We start from the raw sequence: 17,424 nt of genomic DNA on the forward strand, positions 1-17,424 counted from the left end.
TGATACGTCCAGGGGTTAGCTCATCTGTCATTGTATAGCCCTCTGACCACATTCTATGTCCACTTTTAACTCAGCTCTGATCTCATGCAAAATCAATAACAACCAGCAGATCAAGTTGAAATACAAAACCACCAACGCTATATACATACATTTGTAAAAAAGGATAAAGAAAAAAAAAACATTGCTTAAGGAGAGAAATTGGATGGCACTTCTTGCTTTCACTTGTAGCATTTTGTGTACTCAAAAAACTCAAATCCAAAACATCACATGGATTAAAGTGGTTTTCTGTGAGGCACAGTTACTCCAAGTGAAAGCAAATAAACATGGACGGTTGAAAATGGTGGTAGCAATGAGACAACATATACAAGAAGAAACAGAAAAAATACATCTCCAAAGAATGAAAGGAGGGTGGTGAAAGTCCAGCAGATATAAGAAGGGGCCAAGAAGAAGCAAAGGGAACTGATTGGATGTGATTGTCAGGCGACGGGAGGGTCAAGCCAGAGACTTCAGGAGTGTTTGGAGCGCAGACGCAAAGGCCCACAGCAGTACACTATAAAGCAGGGTGGGGGGTAAAGAAAAGAACAGGTGAGAATTGAGATGGATAGATGAGATACATTGCATTTAGCAGGGATGACGATAAAACCAGCCTTTGGCGAAAAACATAAAAGTAAAGACATACAGAAAAAAAGAGTGGCCTGCATCCCTCAACAATGTATTTCAATATACATCTAATATATTCCATGCACTGTATACATGCAACAAAAAAGCATCTCTGGTTGATTGGTCGTGACCCCTGCTCTGACCTTTTGGACTATAACAGTTTATAGAAATGAAGCACCTTGACCTCGCATGGCCCCAGTATCATTTAACAACACCTATCTCACTGATGGAAAGATGGAAAGCAGACGAGGACATATGCATTATTTTCTCACACACACGCACGCACGCACGCGCACGCACACACACACTCACACACACACACACACACACACACACACACACACACACACACACACACACACACACACACACACACACACACACACACACACACACACACACACACACACACACACACACACACACACACACACACACACACACACACACACACACACAACGGTTTGGCAGTAGAGGATAGAACACATTCTGATTGGATGGAAGTAAAGGTTAGCAAACCAGGAAGGCAGCTTCTAGGACAGAAAAGAAAGAGCAACAGTGAAAGAAAAAGAGGGGCAGCCCATCTGGAACCTACACTGGGGAGCCGCTTCCTCCGCCTCCATGGGACTCTGCTGGGATCTGCTTTCTGTGGGCTCAATGGAGGGGTAGGACGGGGAGGGGGGGAGGACAAGCTGCGGGGGGCCTGGTGAGCGGCGAGGTTTGGGTGGCACTAGTTGATCAGTGGCTCCTGTGGGAGAAACAGCAGGCAGGCAGGGCAAGATCTCAGGGTCATGTTTGTAATTGAAAGAGGGGAATGTGGGAGAAACATCTTACAAGTTATCAGACTGAAAGTAGCAGAGATTATGCAATCAGTTATTTTGTTTTTTATTTATGCTGGCAACGTCTTTGCTTCTGTGTTCTTGTGCTCCACTTCTTAGAAACGGCTTGTTATTCAAACAGTGGTTTTCTTAATGTTCGGATGTTCTCAAACTCGAGTTTCTGTGGGTGCTGAGCCAGAGGGTTTATCACTTGTTAAAAGTGCTGTCAGCAAATCTTATGTTTACAGTACATTTATATGTACTGTAGGTTAATACCAACAATCCTGTTGAATTTCAAAATCTACTGTATGTATATTAGGCCAAATCTTGGCAACAAAGGTCTTTTGAGCTGAAAACTGACACCTACAACAGGTTTATGGCTAACTTTCAGCTTAGATTAATCCTACAATAACCTGCATACCAACATGTGCGGCAGGAGCAGAACTCATGTTTTATTTCTTAGCTGCTACTGTGGCTTTCAGTATTGCCTCCAACTTGTGTACAATCAATACAAAACATATTTGTAAATGCAGGACATTTCGAATTGTGACATTTTAAATGTTGACGACATTTGGTTGTTAATGAAAGAAGAGGCTGCAAGAAAGGAAGTAAAGAGTACAGATGTGTAATATATACATTCACAAAGCACTGGAGGCGGGTGATGCTAACAGAATTGAGGACTGATGAATAGGTTAAAGTCAATCCGGATAACATATTGGGTTGTAGGGACAAAAGCAAAGTTACTGTAAAGCAGCACTGTTGAAATACAGCTACAGAACTGTCCCTATAAGACTACAGATGCATCAGCGTGCTGTGTCTTAGTCAGCAGGTGCTTTCGATGTGCTGCTTTGTCTGTTTACTCTGCTGTCGACAACAGGAAGGAACTGAGACGGCGTGCGGGGCTGCGATGATGAACAACACCATCATAACCTTGACAGCTTCTGGAACACACACACCAGCGGTAAAACTCTTCTTCTCTAATCCTACAATTTGATATGTTTTTCCCCCTTGTGTTATTGTGTCTGGGTTTGCACACATTATGTTTCTCATAAAGAAGGAACTAAACAACCACATAGACATACACTGCACTGATGCCTTTGGTGCTCAACTAAATAACCGTATGATTAATGTCTCAAAAACACAAGTACTATATCAATGCCAATATCAAACAGTGGAGGTTGCTAACCAGATTTAAAGGTAAGACAATGCTTAAATGTTACTCGAGTTCATTTCTTCAAGCTGAACAAGCACTGCAGTGGGAAGAATATTTGCAGATTCCACAGATACATGTTTTCAAAGATAGGCTTAGGCTTCAGCATTACAAGAGTTTGAAGAGTTTATGTAAATATTGCATAGAAGCAATGATTTACAAACAGAGATTCAAAAGTATACTAATGAGCTATTCTATACTCCAGTATCCCTTATAGTTTGACTGTTTTAAGACTTGTTATGGTCTTTAGAATTAAAAGGCTCCCAAAGCAAATTATATACAGTTTACCATTTGACATGCACACATTGCTTTTGCTCAAATGAAAGGCTGTATGAAGCACACGTAAATAAAAGGCCAATCAACCCTATGTAAATACACTGTTATACATTATATTAAATATATATATATATATATATATTGTTTCTGTATATATAACAGAGGGCACCACCCTATACTGTAGTGCAGGATGTAGGTGTTTCACCCAATACTGTGTACCAGAAATAACATTTAGTGTTTAGTTGCTGCATGTTGATGTGGAGATTAAGTGCAAGAATAAAACAAATGTTTTTATTTAAAAGTTAAAGAAAGAAGATTTAAACCAAAGGAAGCTTTAAAGCAAGAGCAGAGAGAATGTGTTGTACTGTCAGCAGTGTCAGGATAGAGGAAACAAGAGTTCCCTGTGCTCTGTTCTATTCCTGACTAATGCAATAACCTCCTCATATGTCATCCTTTCTCTTGCTTTCATGTGCCTGTCCACCATCCTCCTCTTTTTAAACCCCCCTACTCCCCTTGTTTCTACCTTGTCATCCCCACTGCCAAACCTTCCCATGCTCCTTGCTCTGAACTCCATTCTGAAACCCTCACCTTTCTCATCCCTTTTTCTGAGGTATACCTCTCTCTCATCCCTGCCCCCTGTCAGACACAGCAGCCCTCTTCTGCAATCTCACTTTTACGGGGAGAGATCTAGGTTTTATAAAAGATCTATACAAGGCCTGTTAAAGTTCAAGTTGTTCCGGCTTAAATCTATGATGGATCTGTCTCATTGTATCTGCCGGCTTTGAGGGTTTCGGGCAGGGCCGTTTCTTCCTATATGCGGACTATGCGGGGGCATAGGGCCCCCGCGGCCACTAGGGGGCCCTCAAGCTGAAAGTATTTTTTTTTTTTGTATTCATCCGAATAACAAAAAAAGTTTAATTCATACACACAAAGATGAACAAAATTAGTAGAAGCGGGAGGGCTGAAGCATAGCTTGTGGAAAGTAGCCCTCCCGTGCATCATCCTAATACAGCGCCATTATTGCGTGAATCAATCAATCAATCAATGTTTATTTATATAGCCCAATATCACAAATGTTACATTTGTCTCAGTGGTCTTCACAGTATGTACAGAATATCAGTATGACAATACGACACCCTCTGTCCTTAGACCCTCACATCGTACAAGGAAAAACTTCCGAAGAAAACCCACAGTTTAAAGGGAAAATGGGAGAAACCTCAGGGAGAGCAACAGAGGAGGGATCCCTCTCCCAGGACGGACAGACGTGCAATAGATGCCGTGTGTAAATTGAAAAGATAATACATTTGCAACATGTGAAAAATGTATAGTAATGAAGGAGAACAAAAAAATAAAGAAAACGGGAGAAAAAATTAAATAAAAGTTAGGGCAGGAAAACAATAAATGCATATATATATATATATATATATACGAAAACTAGATATAGGGTCATTTTCTGCACATGTCAATAGCAGTTTCAACTATCTTTTTTTGGAAATTAAAATACTATATATAAATATATACATAGGTACACATGCACTTGGCAAATGAATAATAATAATATATGCATAATTGCATATAAACATTGTGAACACTTATTTTCAAGTGACTTTTTTTACATTCATATGTTCACGCTGTGGTTTGGAACTGCTTTTGAATGTTATTAGGCATTTTGTTATGGAAAATGTTGTGCATAATCAGTACTGTTTTAAGCTGTACTATCTCAACACATTTTAATAGATTGAGTTTTTTTAAATATGGGAGTTGTGTGTTCATATTTACCAACACCACAGACTATTCGTAATACTTTTTTTGGGATGTTATTATTTTTTGTAGATTTGTTGAGTACGTGTTTCCCCATATTTCGGAGCAGTATTAAAGGTAAGGGAGAAATAGACTGTTATAAAGAGTATATTTTCTTCAAGAATGTTCTTAGTATGATACAAAATACCTATTGTTTTTGACAGTTTAGTCTGTACATAATTTATATAGTGCTTCCAATTGAGTTTTTCGTCAACAAGCAGTCCTAAAAATGTACATGCACCAACTTTTTCTATCTCTGTATTGCAAATCCGTATAATGCAGTCATTTCTACTCTCAGACTTTGTATTGAATAACATGTAATTTGTTTTGGCCACATTAAGGGATAATTTATTAACTGCAAACCAGTTACATAGTATTTTTAATTCTGCATTCACAATTTTAACAAGATCGCCAAGATTATGATGGGAGCAGAGAATTCAAAGTTCAGGTTCAGCCTCAATATATTTGGGGAGAATTAAAATGAGCCGTCTTTATTTGTAGACAGCCAAGCCCCCTCCTGTGAGTGTTCGGTGAAGCATTATATGCTTACAAATCCAATGTAGGATATAAACACGACTAAACTGCAATGATAGCAAAGCTGTGGCTTGGGTTTTTGGGGTAATAAAGTCCAAATCATCGTTGGGCTGACAGCTGAGAAAATGCTGCATCTCTTGCATTTATTGACATAGAGGAGCCTTATTGTTTACCTTTTTAATATCATTTTTTGTAATTTTCAATTGCTTGGTTTTCGTGAAATTAGCCTGTTTTCCTATTAAAGTGTAACAGATTGATGCATCTCCACAGATCATCTTAAAGGCTTCGGAATCCCCCCCATTGTAGTTAAAAAACTGTCAAAACTAGGGCCCCCAGACAGCATCTTGCATAGGGCCCCCAAAAAGCTAGAAACGGCCCTGGTTTCGGGTGAGTGGCTGCATGCACATGAGAAAGAGAGAAATTAAGACAGCAACTGAGAGAGAAAGTGGAAAAAAAGAGAAGATAAGAAAGTGAGGGATTGATAAGCACAGGCGAAAGACAAGGACTGTATTGTCTTGTAGGCTATGATGAAAACCAGCTCCACAAGTTCCTGTACTTCAGCCATGAAGTGTACGTACGCACGCACACACACATTTACTCAAACTATTTCACCAGGTGATTTACGTCATTCTTGACAGTTTAAGTCTCAGCGGTTGCATCAGTGTGACAGCTCATTCCTCCAGGGCAACTCAACTTCAGACTGTTTCACTTCATTAACCCACAGAGAGTGTTAAATATGAGGGGCCGTACAGGCCGTAATTCATACTGGTCCTCTCACGCACATACATTCTCCTTTTACATACATATATTTTCACTCTTACATACATTCTCCTTTTACATACATATATTTTCATATATATGTATGCAAGAGAAGAATGTATGTATGTGAGAGAGAAAGTATAGTGGAAACGGAAGGAGTATGGTTGAAACGGAAGGCAGGTAATTATCGCGCTGTGATTGGCTCAGAAGGTCGAGCGGGGCGGGCTCATGTTCAGAACTTCTGATTCAAATCAACATGATGGAGGGAGAGGGTTAGGGTTAGATGACTCCGTGTATCTACGGACCATTTGTTTTTATTTATTAAACAAGTAAACGGAAGAGTGTCTGCGAGGCGTTTTTGCTTTTTACCTTACTAAATGGTCTAATGGTCATTGTAGCGAGGGGGGAGGGGGGGCGCGATACTCGCGGAAGTGATTTCAAAACAAAAGCACTCGTTTGCTTGGAACGTTGAAAATATTATAAACAAGGGGAAACAAGGTGAATTTAGCGATCACAACGAAAACGGAGTGAAAGGTTAGTACAAAAAAGATCTCGGAGGGCATGCAAAAACACTGGTCAACACACACACATAATGCCACTTGCTCAAAACTAGTGTGTGTGCCCTACATTTTATTTATCTTGCTAGTTCCAGGATGGCTACGGGATGTTTGGTGCCGGTGAGAGATATTTTGCAAGATCTTGCAACAAAAATAAATCATCAGAAGAAATGCAAGTTCAACATCAACCGATCCACAGTCCTGGATGGAGCCATCAGGGGTTTTAAACGAGGGACATACGATCCATGTCACACTATTTCTGTCAGGTTTTCTGATGATATGGGTGGACCTGAAGAGGCTGTGGACTTGGGTGGACCAAGAAGAGTTTAAGACTTCTAATGGAAGCTTTGCCCAAATCTCCGATGTTTGAGGGAGAAGAAGGCAAACTGAACTTTTTCGATTGTTTTCATCTTGGTGTTTTCTCTCTTGTGTGAGTTCCACACGTTCACTCTACGGTGTTGTTTACCTTCTGTGATGCGCGAGCTGATGACGTCGCGTCATCTACATCATCATCACTACTTTACGTCAAGACGAGTTAACTTTTTTTTTTAAAACTTTTTGTGGAGAAATGCGGGGATTATGCGGTAAATTCTGCGATCGCAGAATCGCGTTTTTCTGGAGGGTCTAGTAAACCCTCCCTGCACATACACACATGTATTTTTCTCCTGTTTGAACAGCATCTAAGCAAGTCGTTTTTCCTTGCCATGACGTTTAAAAAGGACTACATGTGAAGATGTAAAAGCTTCTTTAGTTCAAACTTAAGTCGCCAATCAAAACACTCACGCAAGTGTGATTTTTACTCAGATTTCGGGATGGACTGAGAACACTTGGTGTGCTGGACAAAATCCAAGCTCACCCGGAGAGTTTTCGCCCCCTTCTATGCGGGTCTCCTACAAATCGCACAGCTGACCTGCTTGACAGCCTCTTCACCATCCACCTATCTACAGTTGGCAGCAATAGAAGGAGTGCTGAAGAAATTGTTGTTCCTTTCTGGAGAGACTACCTTACAGATGCAGAAGGTTAATGTATATTTGTTTGAAGCGTTTCTTGTATGAACTGAACTGAAATATCTCCTCATTTGTAATTAACAATGCACTGCATCTTGACATTGTATCAGTTAAGTGCAGTGTTTTTTGTGTTTGTTTGTGTTCTTTCTAATTTCCGATGTATTGACTTTTCTCTAGATCAAGAGGGAACACAGAAGCTGAGGACAATTCTCGCCTTTGCCACTGGAGCCAACACTGTTCCACCAATTGGCTTTGATCCACCACCTTCAATTGAATTTCTTCACCAAAATTATGACTCAGGAACCACTTCTAAACTTCCCATTGCAAACACCTGCATCAACTGTTTGAAGTTGCAACTGCACAGCTCTTACATAGACTTCCAGGAAAATATGGACTTTGCACTGGGCAATACCCAGGGTTTCGGCATAGCTTAATTCATGGGCAGGCCTCCATCTCAATATTCTGTTTAAAGGTCAAGTTCACACTCAAATAAATACATTGTAGTTAAAAAAAATCCCAAACAGTTATTGAAACGTTTTTATTGTGGATATCATTCCACAGTGTTTTGCTGGGGAAATACCCATTTCCTAAAACATTAAGGTGCCAACATCTTTTAAAGTACAGTTCAGATTTTGAGAAAGTTCAATAAAAGGCAAATTCAACTTTATTATTGAGTAAAATTCAATTGGCTTTGGAACTTGGCTCTGTATTTTTAGCCAGGATTAGGTTGCCAATCATTTTGCATTCAAAGTTAAAAAAAAAAAAGGTTTTATAAAGATGTACAATTGTTAGGTTACTTCCAATTAATGGATCCTTGTTGTGTATAGGATGTTAAGACCTTTATGTGCATTAGTGAGCTCAAACCTCCATGTTTAACATTCCAGCCATGTGTCTTACTTTAAATGTTCAAAGAAATTGTTACCAAAAGTAGTGAAATACGTGTGAATTGAAACCACATTTTATTAAAGCTTTTGGCTCTGGAGAACTTAATAAATTGACTGAAGTATTAATTATTTTAATATTTGATGTCCTTTGTCAAATACAATGATACAGCATCAGTGGAATATGTGAGAAGTCAGTAGGAGCACAAGAAGCAACACAAAATCAGCACACCATTGAACAGAAGAGGACAAAATCTGAACTTTTTTTTAAGCAGTGTATGTTAAAACTGACAATATGTTTAAGTGTCTGTGAAATAGATTGTCGGTGTGCTTTGCTTTAGACTACTAAAGGCAGTAAATATCCTGTGTGGACCTTTTCTATTGATGTGAATGTGCTCTTAAATAGGCCTATCTGTTGAGGGGGGTTTTGTTTCTTTTTGGTACGCCATTTGGTGCTATGATTTTAGGTATGCAGCTGACCCAGAAAGCGACATAGCTTCTGGTCCAGGCTCTCGTCACCTCACGCCTAGACTACTGCAACTCCCTCCTGGCTGGTCTACCTGCAAGTGCCATCCGACCTCTGCAGCTCATCCAGAATGCAGCGGCTTGTCTGGTCTTCAACCTTCCTAAATTTTCCCACACCACTCCGCTCCTCCGCTCCCTTCAATGGCTTCCGGTAACTGCTAGAATTCACTTCAAGACACTGGTACTTGCGTACCATGCTGCGAATGGATCTGGCCCTTCCTACATCCAGGACATGGTTAAACTGTACACCCCAGCGCGTGCACTACGCTCTGCATCAGCCAAACGACTCGCTGCACCCTCGCTGCGAGGGGGACCCAAGTTCCCATCAGAAAAAACACGTGGGTTTGCTATCCTGGCTCCAAAATTGTGGAATGAGCTCCCCATTGACATCAGGACAGCAGAAAGCCTGCACATCTTCCGGCGCAGACTGAAAACTCATCTCTTTCGACTCCACCTCGAGCGATAGAATTACTAACAAAGAACTGCTAACAGAGCACTTATATACTAATAAAGGATTGGCGCCTTATCTATAGCCAGTTGAGTAGCACTTTAAATGTTTGGCTCTATGAAACCTGATGTACTTATATGATTCTGTTTTCTTCAAGGTTGTGTCTTCCTGGTCGAATGTACTTATTGTAAGTTGCTTTGGATAAAAGCGTCAGCTAAATGCAATGTAATGTAATGTATGCCTCTCCAAGAAAATACACAAGGTTGCAAAACAAATATATACCATGATTCCCATCATCTTCAAATGGATCAAAAGTCTGCTGAAGTATATCCATTGTTGAGTCACTGATGGTAAGGTTAATAGATGGAACAACAACAACATTGTTAGTCTGTAACTCTGGGAGTGGTCTGTTATCATCAACACCAAAGCCACTGTCTATATCATAAATACCATTCATACTTGGGTTATGCGTTCCTGCATTGTTAACTATGCCTCTTTGTCACAGCTGAAGAGTTTTCCCCCGTTCTGTTGAAAGACCATGGTTATTCCACTGGTTCTGAAACTCAGTGGCAGCCCTTTGAACCCGTGGCAAATAAATATAGTGAAGACAAAATATATGGAGCTCATTAAGTGAATCTAATACACCGTGCTCCTCCATAAAGTTGAAAAGATTAACAAAATGAATTGAGACTATTCGATTTACCTCTGCCCATAATCTCTCAATTCTTTGGTTGTGCACTGACCTGCCAGTAATTACACTATGTCTGTTTAATCCTCTTCTGTAAAGCATGAAACGGGCAACACCTGTGTTTTCCAGTCCATGATCACATCTCACCCTGGACTGTAGTCCAAAGTTCTGAACACCGTCAATGAATAGTGACAACACACTAGAGGCTCTGTTGTTGTCAAGACAACCAAAGTATATGATGGTTCGACTGAAACCATCAACACAGCCGTGGAACACCATTCTCCATCTCACAAGCTTGTGGTTTCCATCTACAGTGGGGCAAAAAAGTATTTAGTCAGCCACCAATTGTGCAAGTTCTCCCACTTAAAAAGATGAGAGGCCTGTAATGTTCATCCTAGGTATACCTCAACTATGGGAGACAAAATAAGAAAAAAAATCAATCCAGAAAATCACAAAAACACTGATCTTTAAAGAATTTATTTGCAAATTATGGTGGAAAATAAGTATTTGGTCAATAACAAAAGTTAATCTCAATACTTTGTTATATATCCTTTGTTGACAATGACAGAGGTCAAACGTTTTCTGTAAGTCTTCACAAGGTTTTCACACACTGTTGCTGGTATTTTGGCCCATTCCTCCATGCAGATCTCCTCTAGAGCTGTGATGTTTTGGGGCTGTCGCTGGGCAACAGACTTTCAACTCCCTCCAAAGATTTTCTATGGGGTTGAGATCTGGAGACTGGCTAGGCCACTCCAGGACCTTGAAATGCCTCTTACGAAGCCACTCCTTTGTTGCCCGGGCGGTGTGTTTGGGATCATTGTCATGCTGAAAGACCCAGCCACGTTTCATCTTCAATGCCCTTGCTGATGGAAGGAGGTTGTCACTCAAAATCTCACGATACATGGCCCCATTCATTCTTTCCTTTACACCAGGGGTGTCAAACCAAATGTAATCGCGGGCCACATTCGAATTATGGTTGCACTCAAAGGGCCGGTGGTAACTTTAAGACTATATAAATATACATAGATAAATATACATAATAAATATAAAATAATAATAATATTTCCTCTGCATTGGACTATTATCGGATAGGGTAATAACTTCATAATTAACTACTTCTGAAAGCAGAAGTCAAGGGCAAATCTTTGCAAGTCTCTTCATTGCGCATGTCTTAAAATGAGATGCATTGTGGGACATGTAGTTTATGGGAAACTTTCTCCTCTAAAGCGGCACGTAACATTATAATAAACTTATTATATTCTTTGCAAGCTCTTGTGGGGCCACAGAAAATGAAGTGGCGGGCCGGATTTGGCCCCCGGGCCTTGAGTTTGACACCCCTGCTTTACACGGATCAGTCGTCCTGGTCCCTTTGCAGAAAAACAGCATGATGTTTCACAGTAGGTATGGTGTTCTTTGGATGCAACTCTGCATTCTTTCTCCTCCAAACACGTCTAGTTGAGTTTTTACCCAAAAGTTCTATTTTGGTTTCATCTGACCATATGACATTCTCCCAATCCTCTTCTGGATCATCTAAATGCTCTAGCAAACTTCAGACGGGCCTGGACATGTACTGGCTTAAGCAGGGGGACACGTCTGGCACTGCAGGATTTGAGTCCCTGGCGGCGTAGTGTGTTACAGATGGTAGCCTTTGTTACTTTGGTGCCAGCTCTCTGCAGGTCATTGACTAGGTCCCCCGTGTGGTTCTGAGATTTTTGCTCACCGTTCTTGTGATCATTTTGACCCCACGGGGTGAGATCTTGCGTGGAGCCCCAGATCGAGGGAGATTATCAGTGGTCTTGTATGTCTTCCATTTTCTAATAATTGCTCACACAGTTGATTTCTTCACACCAAGCTGCTTACCTATTGCAGATGCAGTCTTCCCAGCCTGGTGCAGGTCTACAATTTTGTTTCTGGTGTTCTTTGACAGCTCTTTGGTCTTGGCCATAGTGGAGTTTGGAGTGTGACTGTTTGAGGTTGTGGACAGGTGTCTTTTATACTGATAACGAGTTCAAACAGGTGCCATTTAACAAGTGGAGGACAGAGGAGGCTCTTAAAGAAGAAGTTACAGGTCTGTGAGAGCCAGAAATCGTGTTTGTTTGTAGGTGACCAAATACTTATTTTACTGAGGAATTAACAATGAATTCATTAAAAATCCTACAATGTGATTTCCTGGATTCTTTCCCCCCCATTCTGTCTCTCATAGTTGAAGTGTACCTAGGATGAAAATTACAGGCCTCTCTCATCTTTTTAAGTGGGAGAACTTGCACAATTGGTGGCTGACTAAATACTTTTTTGCCCCCACTGTATGTGCCTAAAAGAAATTAAAATCAGAGTAAATCATGAGTGGGAAAACTATAACAAGGCCAAGGTTAGATATGCATAAATAATTTAAAACTAACAGAAACAATTCTTAATAATGACTTCTTGTGCTTTTGATGCTTAGTCCATTTTGTTGTACACTGAAAGCTGTGAATGCAGGACTTATACTTGTAATCAAGAGTTTACTTTTTACATTTACTTTCACTCAAATAAAGGATATAAGTACTTAAAGAGCCTGTGACACGGTTTTCCCCCATCATCCAAACCCATCAATTTGAGTAAATATTGTCCCCTTGAAAACCGTTACTGAACTGATTTTGGATATTTGTACTTTGATAACCATTAATCTGCCCTTCAATGTTGACAATTTTCTGGATCTTCTCGCGGATTCTTCAAGTCCCGCCAAATAATGGGTGACGTCATTGCGGGCACAGCGATCCAGCTGCACCGTTCAGGATCCCAGCTTCTGCATGTAAACGCACGATGGCGCACACAGCAGCAAGCTCAGACAGCGATGACAGTTTAATTTTGAACGTGTCTGAGAGCTCATGAGGCTGAAGGATCGGTTTATGTTGTATCCGTTAGAATTTAGGAATGAGGTGCGTCAATATGGGCGATCATATGGTCATGTAGCCAGTGGTGGAATGGGACTAAAAATCATCCCGGGACTCTCGACTGGCCCACTTCGGTACCGCTAGTAAATTGTCAACGGGGGGAGTGGGGGATGTCAGGGGCGGCGGGTGCTGTAGATAGTAAATGTAAATATGTAAATATTTGTGTCACTGCATCCTGGTAAAATACAAATATAATGTATAATTTCTGTGTCTTTGACATTAGCGCTGCTAGCCACCTGTGCCCTGTACTACGAAGCCAGTTCAACAGACCCTGGATATGTTTGAGTAACAAACAAACTAACAACAAACTAACAAACGAGATCTCGCTAAGCGGTCCTACGACGCTGGTTATGAACTCGGTAAATCAAGCCAGGGTTTCTCTCTCCAGCTGAGAGCGCGTTCACGTCTAAGACACGAGTGGATCTGACTTTAATTACATTTGTCTCGAGTGTTTCGTCAACATAATGTGTTGCTTAAAATAATACTTATGCATACAGTATGTGTGCACTATGGGGGATGTGCTAGTTACTTATCCGACCGGCCCACTTCGGTACCGGCCCATCGGGATTCGTCCCGATGGCCAGTCCGCCACTGCACCCAGCCCACGTAAACTGTCAACGGGGGGAGCCTCGCTGCGGGGAAACGGTGGACCTAGTGTACTAACTACAAAAATAATCGATTTGTTTTTATATCACATCCGACGGGAGGAAATTCAGCAGCTCTCACTCCCGATTTTTAATCCTAATGTAATCATCATCTTCACCACGATCATTTATGTTTATGTTCGCCGAATTGACATGAAAGCACTGACAAATATGAATATACTGTAGTCAACTTCATTAAAACGTTATTAACGTGCCTAATCTCAGTAATTCACCATTTCTACGCATGACAACACACTTTGTCCGTGTTTGGCTCTCGAAGCGTTCCCGAAGAATTTCACCAACAACTCTGTTCAAGTTGTCATTGGATCGTGTTGCATATGTCAGTGGCTGAACGCCAAGCTGCTGTCTATGCCTGTAGAGAGTCCGACCGCTTACCCCTGAGCATGTTGCAATGCTTTGCCAGTTCATTCCAAGGGATACCAAATGAGATATTTGATCTCCTGAAATGCTGTATCGAGGTCTGGCTTGATGTCTAGTCATGACAGGTGGAGGCAACAGTGCTAAACTATTCTCAGACCTGGTTCTTTGTCTGGTTTCATAAGCTGTCAGCAAAAAATGAAGACATCCATGCAAGGACTCTAATGTATTGAATAGCTCTCTTGAATCTTCAGCAAATCTTGAGATTGACAGAAATCCAGATAAGGTTTCAATGTGGTCACGAAGTTCTCCATACAACCTCTCATGAACAAAATAATCTGTACCTTCTCTTTGTATTCGTTCAATACATTCCAAGACATTATTAAAATAATGTCTAATTTGATTTGCATTGCTACTTACTCCCAAAATGAAAAACTGTACTTGCAAAGAAAAGAGGATGACTTTGAATCGCATCATTGTATTGTATAGTTATTTAAAATCAGGTTAGGAATATGAGCAAGTCATGCATGTGTATTTCCTGGTTTGAGAGTGACTTCCTTCTTAAGGCGGGACTTCCTGTGTCAGTAGGTAATGGATACCAAAACAGATGAGACCAAATACATGTGAGTGTCAAGTATGTGTGTAAGTGACAATGTATTTATTTGAGAATATGATATATGTTTATACATGTGAGAATAGAAATATATATATGTAAAAGTTAGAACTTTTTTAGTGAGAGTGATATATGTGTGGAGGACGTGTATGGAGGTTATTCCCTATCTTTATTCAAGCGCGTGGTCTTTACATTTGAGAGCATAATTTATTGATTTCACGTTCAGATGTATTTATTTCCCTGAAACCCTGTCCTCAAATAGTCAACAACCCTGTAAAAATCCCTCAACCAATAGGAGGCCAGGTGTCCTTGCGGGTGCGTTCGCTTTACTTATTAGAGCGTTCCGTAAGGGCGGTTACTCTTTGGTTTATAAACTCCCGCCCTCCACGGCTTTATTGCATGTACTTCACTTGTTTCATTTACAACTTTTGGGGTAAAAAAGCACAGTTAAGTTATATATATATATATATATATATAGCAGCACAATCCGTGTATATCGACAACGGATCATTTGTTTTTCTTTATTAAAGTAAACGGAAGAGCGTCTGGGAGGCGTTTTTGCCTTTTACTTTACTAAATGGTCTCGTCAAAAGCACTCCATGTATCCATTTATTTTATTGTATATCCTTGAGGCTGGGGAAGATATATCAGCATGTAGTTCAACATGCAAATGTTCTAATGCACAACTGTACAAGTAAGTATAAGTATAACATGGACAAGTAAATAAAATAAGTTTAATAGGAGGATGTGGATTTATTTTCTCTCACCTTGTAATTACACAATCAAACAATCTATAATTTAGCTCTGGCCTTCACTCACAAAAAAACATTTTGTTGAATTGGAAACATTTTTCGAAGCTCTATTGACAGACATGCAATGACTGGGACTGATGGAAGAATCTATGAGGAATGAACTAGGAGCAGAGAAATAATCCTATTTTAAAAGACAGCAGCTTCATAAGAGGCCAACAAGAGTGACAGGGTGTGTCAGTGTGCTGAAGGATAGACCAGCTATCCAGGCCAGACTAAAGACTTTCCAAGGTGTAAACATGCTGCTGCTGGAGTACTGACTGGAAGTAGAGCTGATATCATGTCTACCATCCTCTTAAAATACTCTGTACAACAATATCAGTCTCATGAAGAAAGGTGTTTAAACGCTTATTCAAAATAGCAGAGATTAGAGAAACTTGTTCTCAGGAGGGGACATTGACAGAGGATTACTCAAAAAGTACACAGTACTTCATAGTATTTGTGGGAGTAGTTTCACTAGTCCAAAAGTGTCAATCTCACGAAGAACTATGACAAAAAAAATTTGCGGTTTTTCCCTCATCAAATTTAGCAGAAGTGGCTTGATTTTTTTCTCAGGAGGGGACTTTGACAGAGGATTTCAACAACAACAACAAACACACTAGAAGTAGGCTACTTCATTGTGGTAGTAGGTGTAAGACTACCGAGTCCAGCAGTGTCAATATCATTAAGAACTAATGGTAAAATTGTCTTTGTATCACTCATCAAAGATAGCAGAAAACATGCATTATGTGCTATATGGAGGGGACTTTGACAGAGTATTTCTCACAAAGTACACAGTAAAAGTACTTCAATGTATTGTTAGTAGCAGTCAAACTAGTACCGAATCCAACAGTGTCCGTTTTATTAAGAACTTGTGATAACAAATATTTGTAAAAAGAAAATGAAGAGCTACTGGTTTGAAAAAACGAGAGACGGCTCTCTGTATATTTTAAATCTCCTAACAATGTTGTCCATTTATTCTTCTCCCCTCGAGTCCAACAGTCGGCAGTTTTATTAAGAACTTTCAGTAAAAAATATTTGTAAAATATGAAGAGCAGCTGATTTGAAAAGACAAACGCGAGAGACGGCTGAGTGACCGCAGTGCAGAATCGCTGTAGCCTATAGTTTAAATCTCCTAACAATGTTGTCCATTTTCGACACAGGCTTATTATATTTACAGCCCGTAATAACATTCATTTTCTGGGCTCAATGTGTGTCTTGGCCGTTTTCGTTGTGATCGCTAAATTCACCTCGTTACCCCTTGTTTATAATATTTTCAACGTTCCAAGCAAACGAGTGCTTTTGTTTTGAAATCACTTCCGCAAGTATCGCGCCCCCCCTCCCCCCTCGCTACAATGACCATTAGACCATTTAGTAAGGTAAAAAACAAAAAGCAAAAACGCCTCGCAGACACTCTTCCGTTTACTTGTTTAATAAAGAAAAATGGTCCGTAGAAACACGGAGTCATCTAACCCTAACCCTCTCCCTCCATCATGTTGATTTGAATCAGAAGTTCTGAACATGAGCCCGCCCCGCTCGACCTTCTGAGCCAATCACAGCGCGATAATGACCTGCCTTCCGTTTCAACCATACTCCTTCTGTTTCCACTATACTTTCTCTCTCACATACATACATTCTTCTCTTGCATACAAATATTGTCTTCACACATACATACATTCTTCTCTTGCATACATATATTATCTTCAGACATGCATATATTATAAAATATATGTATGTAAAAGGAGAATGTATGTGCGTGAGAGGATCAGTATGAATTACGGCCTTTACGGCCCCTCATAGTAAAACATCACTAAAATCAACAAACATTTATACAGAGGTGGGAAGTAGTGGAGTAAAAATACTTTGTTACTGTACTTAAGTACATTTTTCTGGTATCAGTACTTT

The 17,424-nt window shown here is 40.2% G+C and overlaps 1 protein-coding gene across 3 annotated transcripts in view; it reads right to left on the reverse strand.

Moving 5' to 3' along the window:
- Positions 1-17,424, reverse strand: part of cobl (cordon-bleu WH2 repeat protein) — a 78,693-nt gene that overhangs the window by 16,815 nt on the left and 44,454 nt on the right. For 2 of the 3 annotated variants that reach the window (XM_034102056.2, XM_034102057.1), the window contains one exon: positions 1,256-1,408. The exons of the other annotated variant lie outside the window; for it this stretch is intronic. In XM_034102056.2, the coding sequence (XP_033957947.1) occupies positions 1,256-1,408 (153 nt within the window). The remainder of the gene's footprint in view (positions 1-1,255; positions 1,409-17,424) is intronic. 3 annotated transcript variants of the gene reach the window in all.

The sequence above is a fragment of the Pseudochaenichthys georgianus genome, chromosome 16 (assembly GCF_902827115.2).
Source record: "Pseudochaenichthys georgianus chromosome 16, fPseGeo1.2, whole genome shotgun sequence".
In the NCBI taxonomy this organism is placed as follows: Eukaryota; Metazoa; Chordata; class Actinopteri; order Perciformes; family Channichthyidae; genus Pseudochaenichthys; species Pseudochaenichthys georgianus.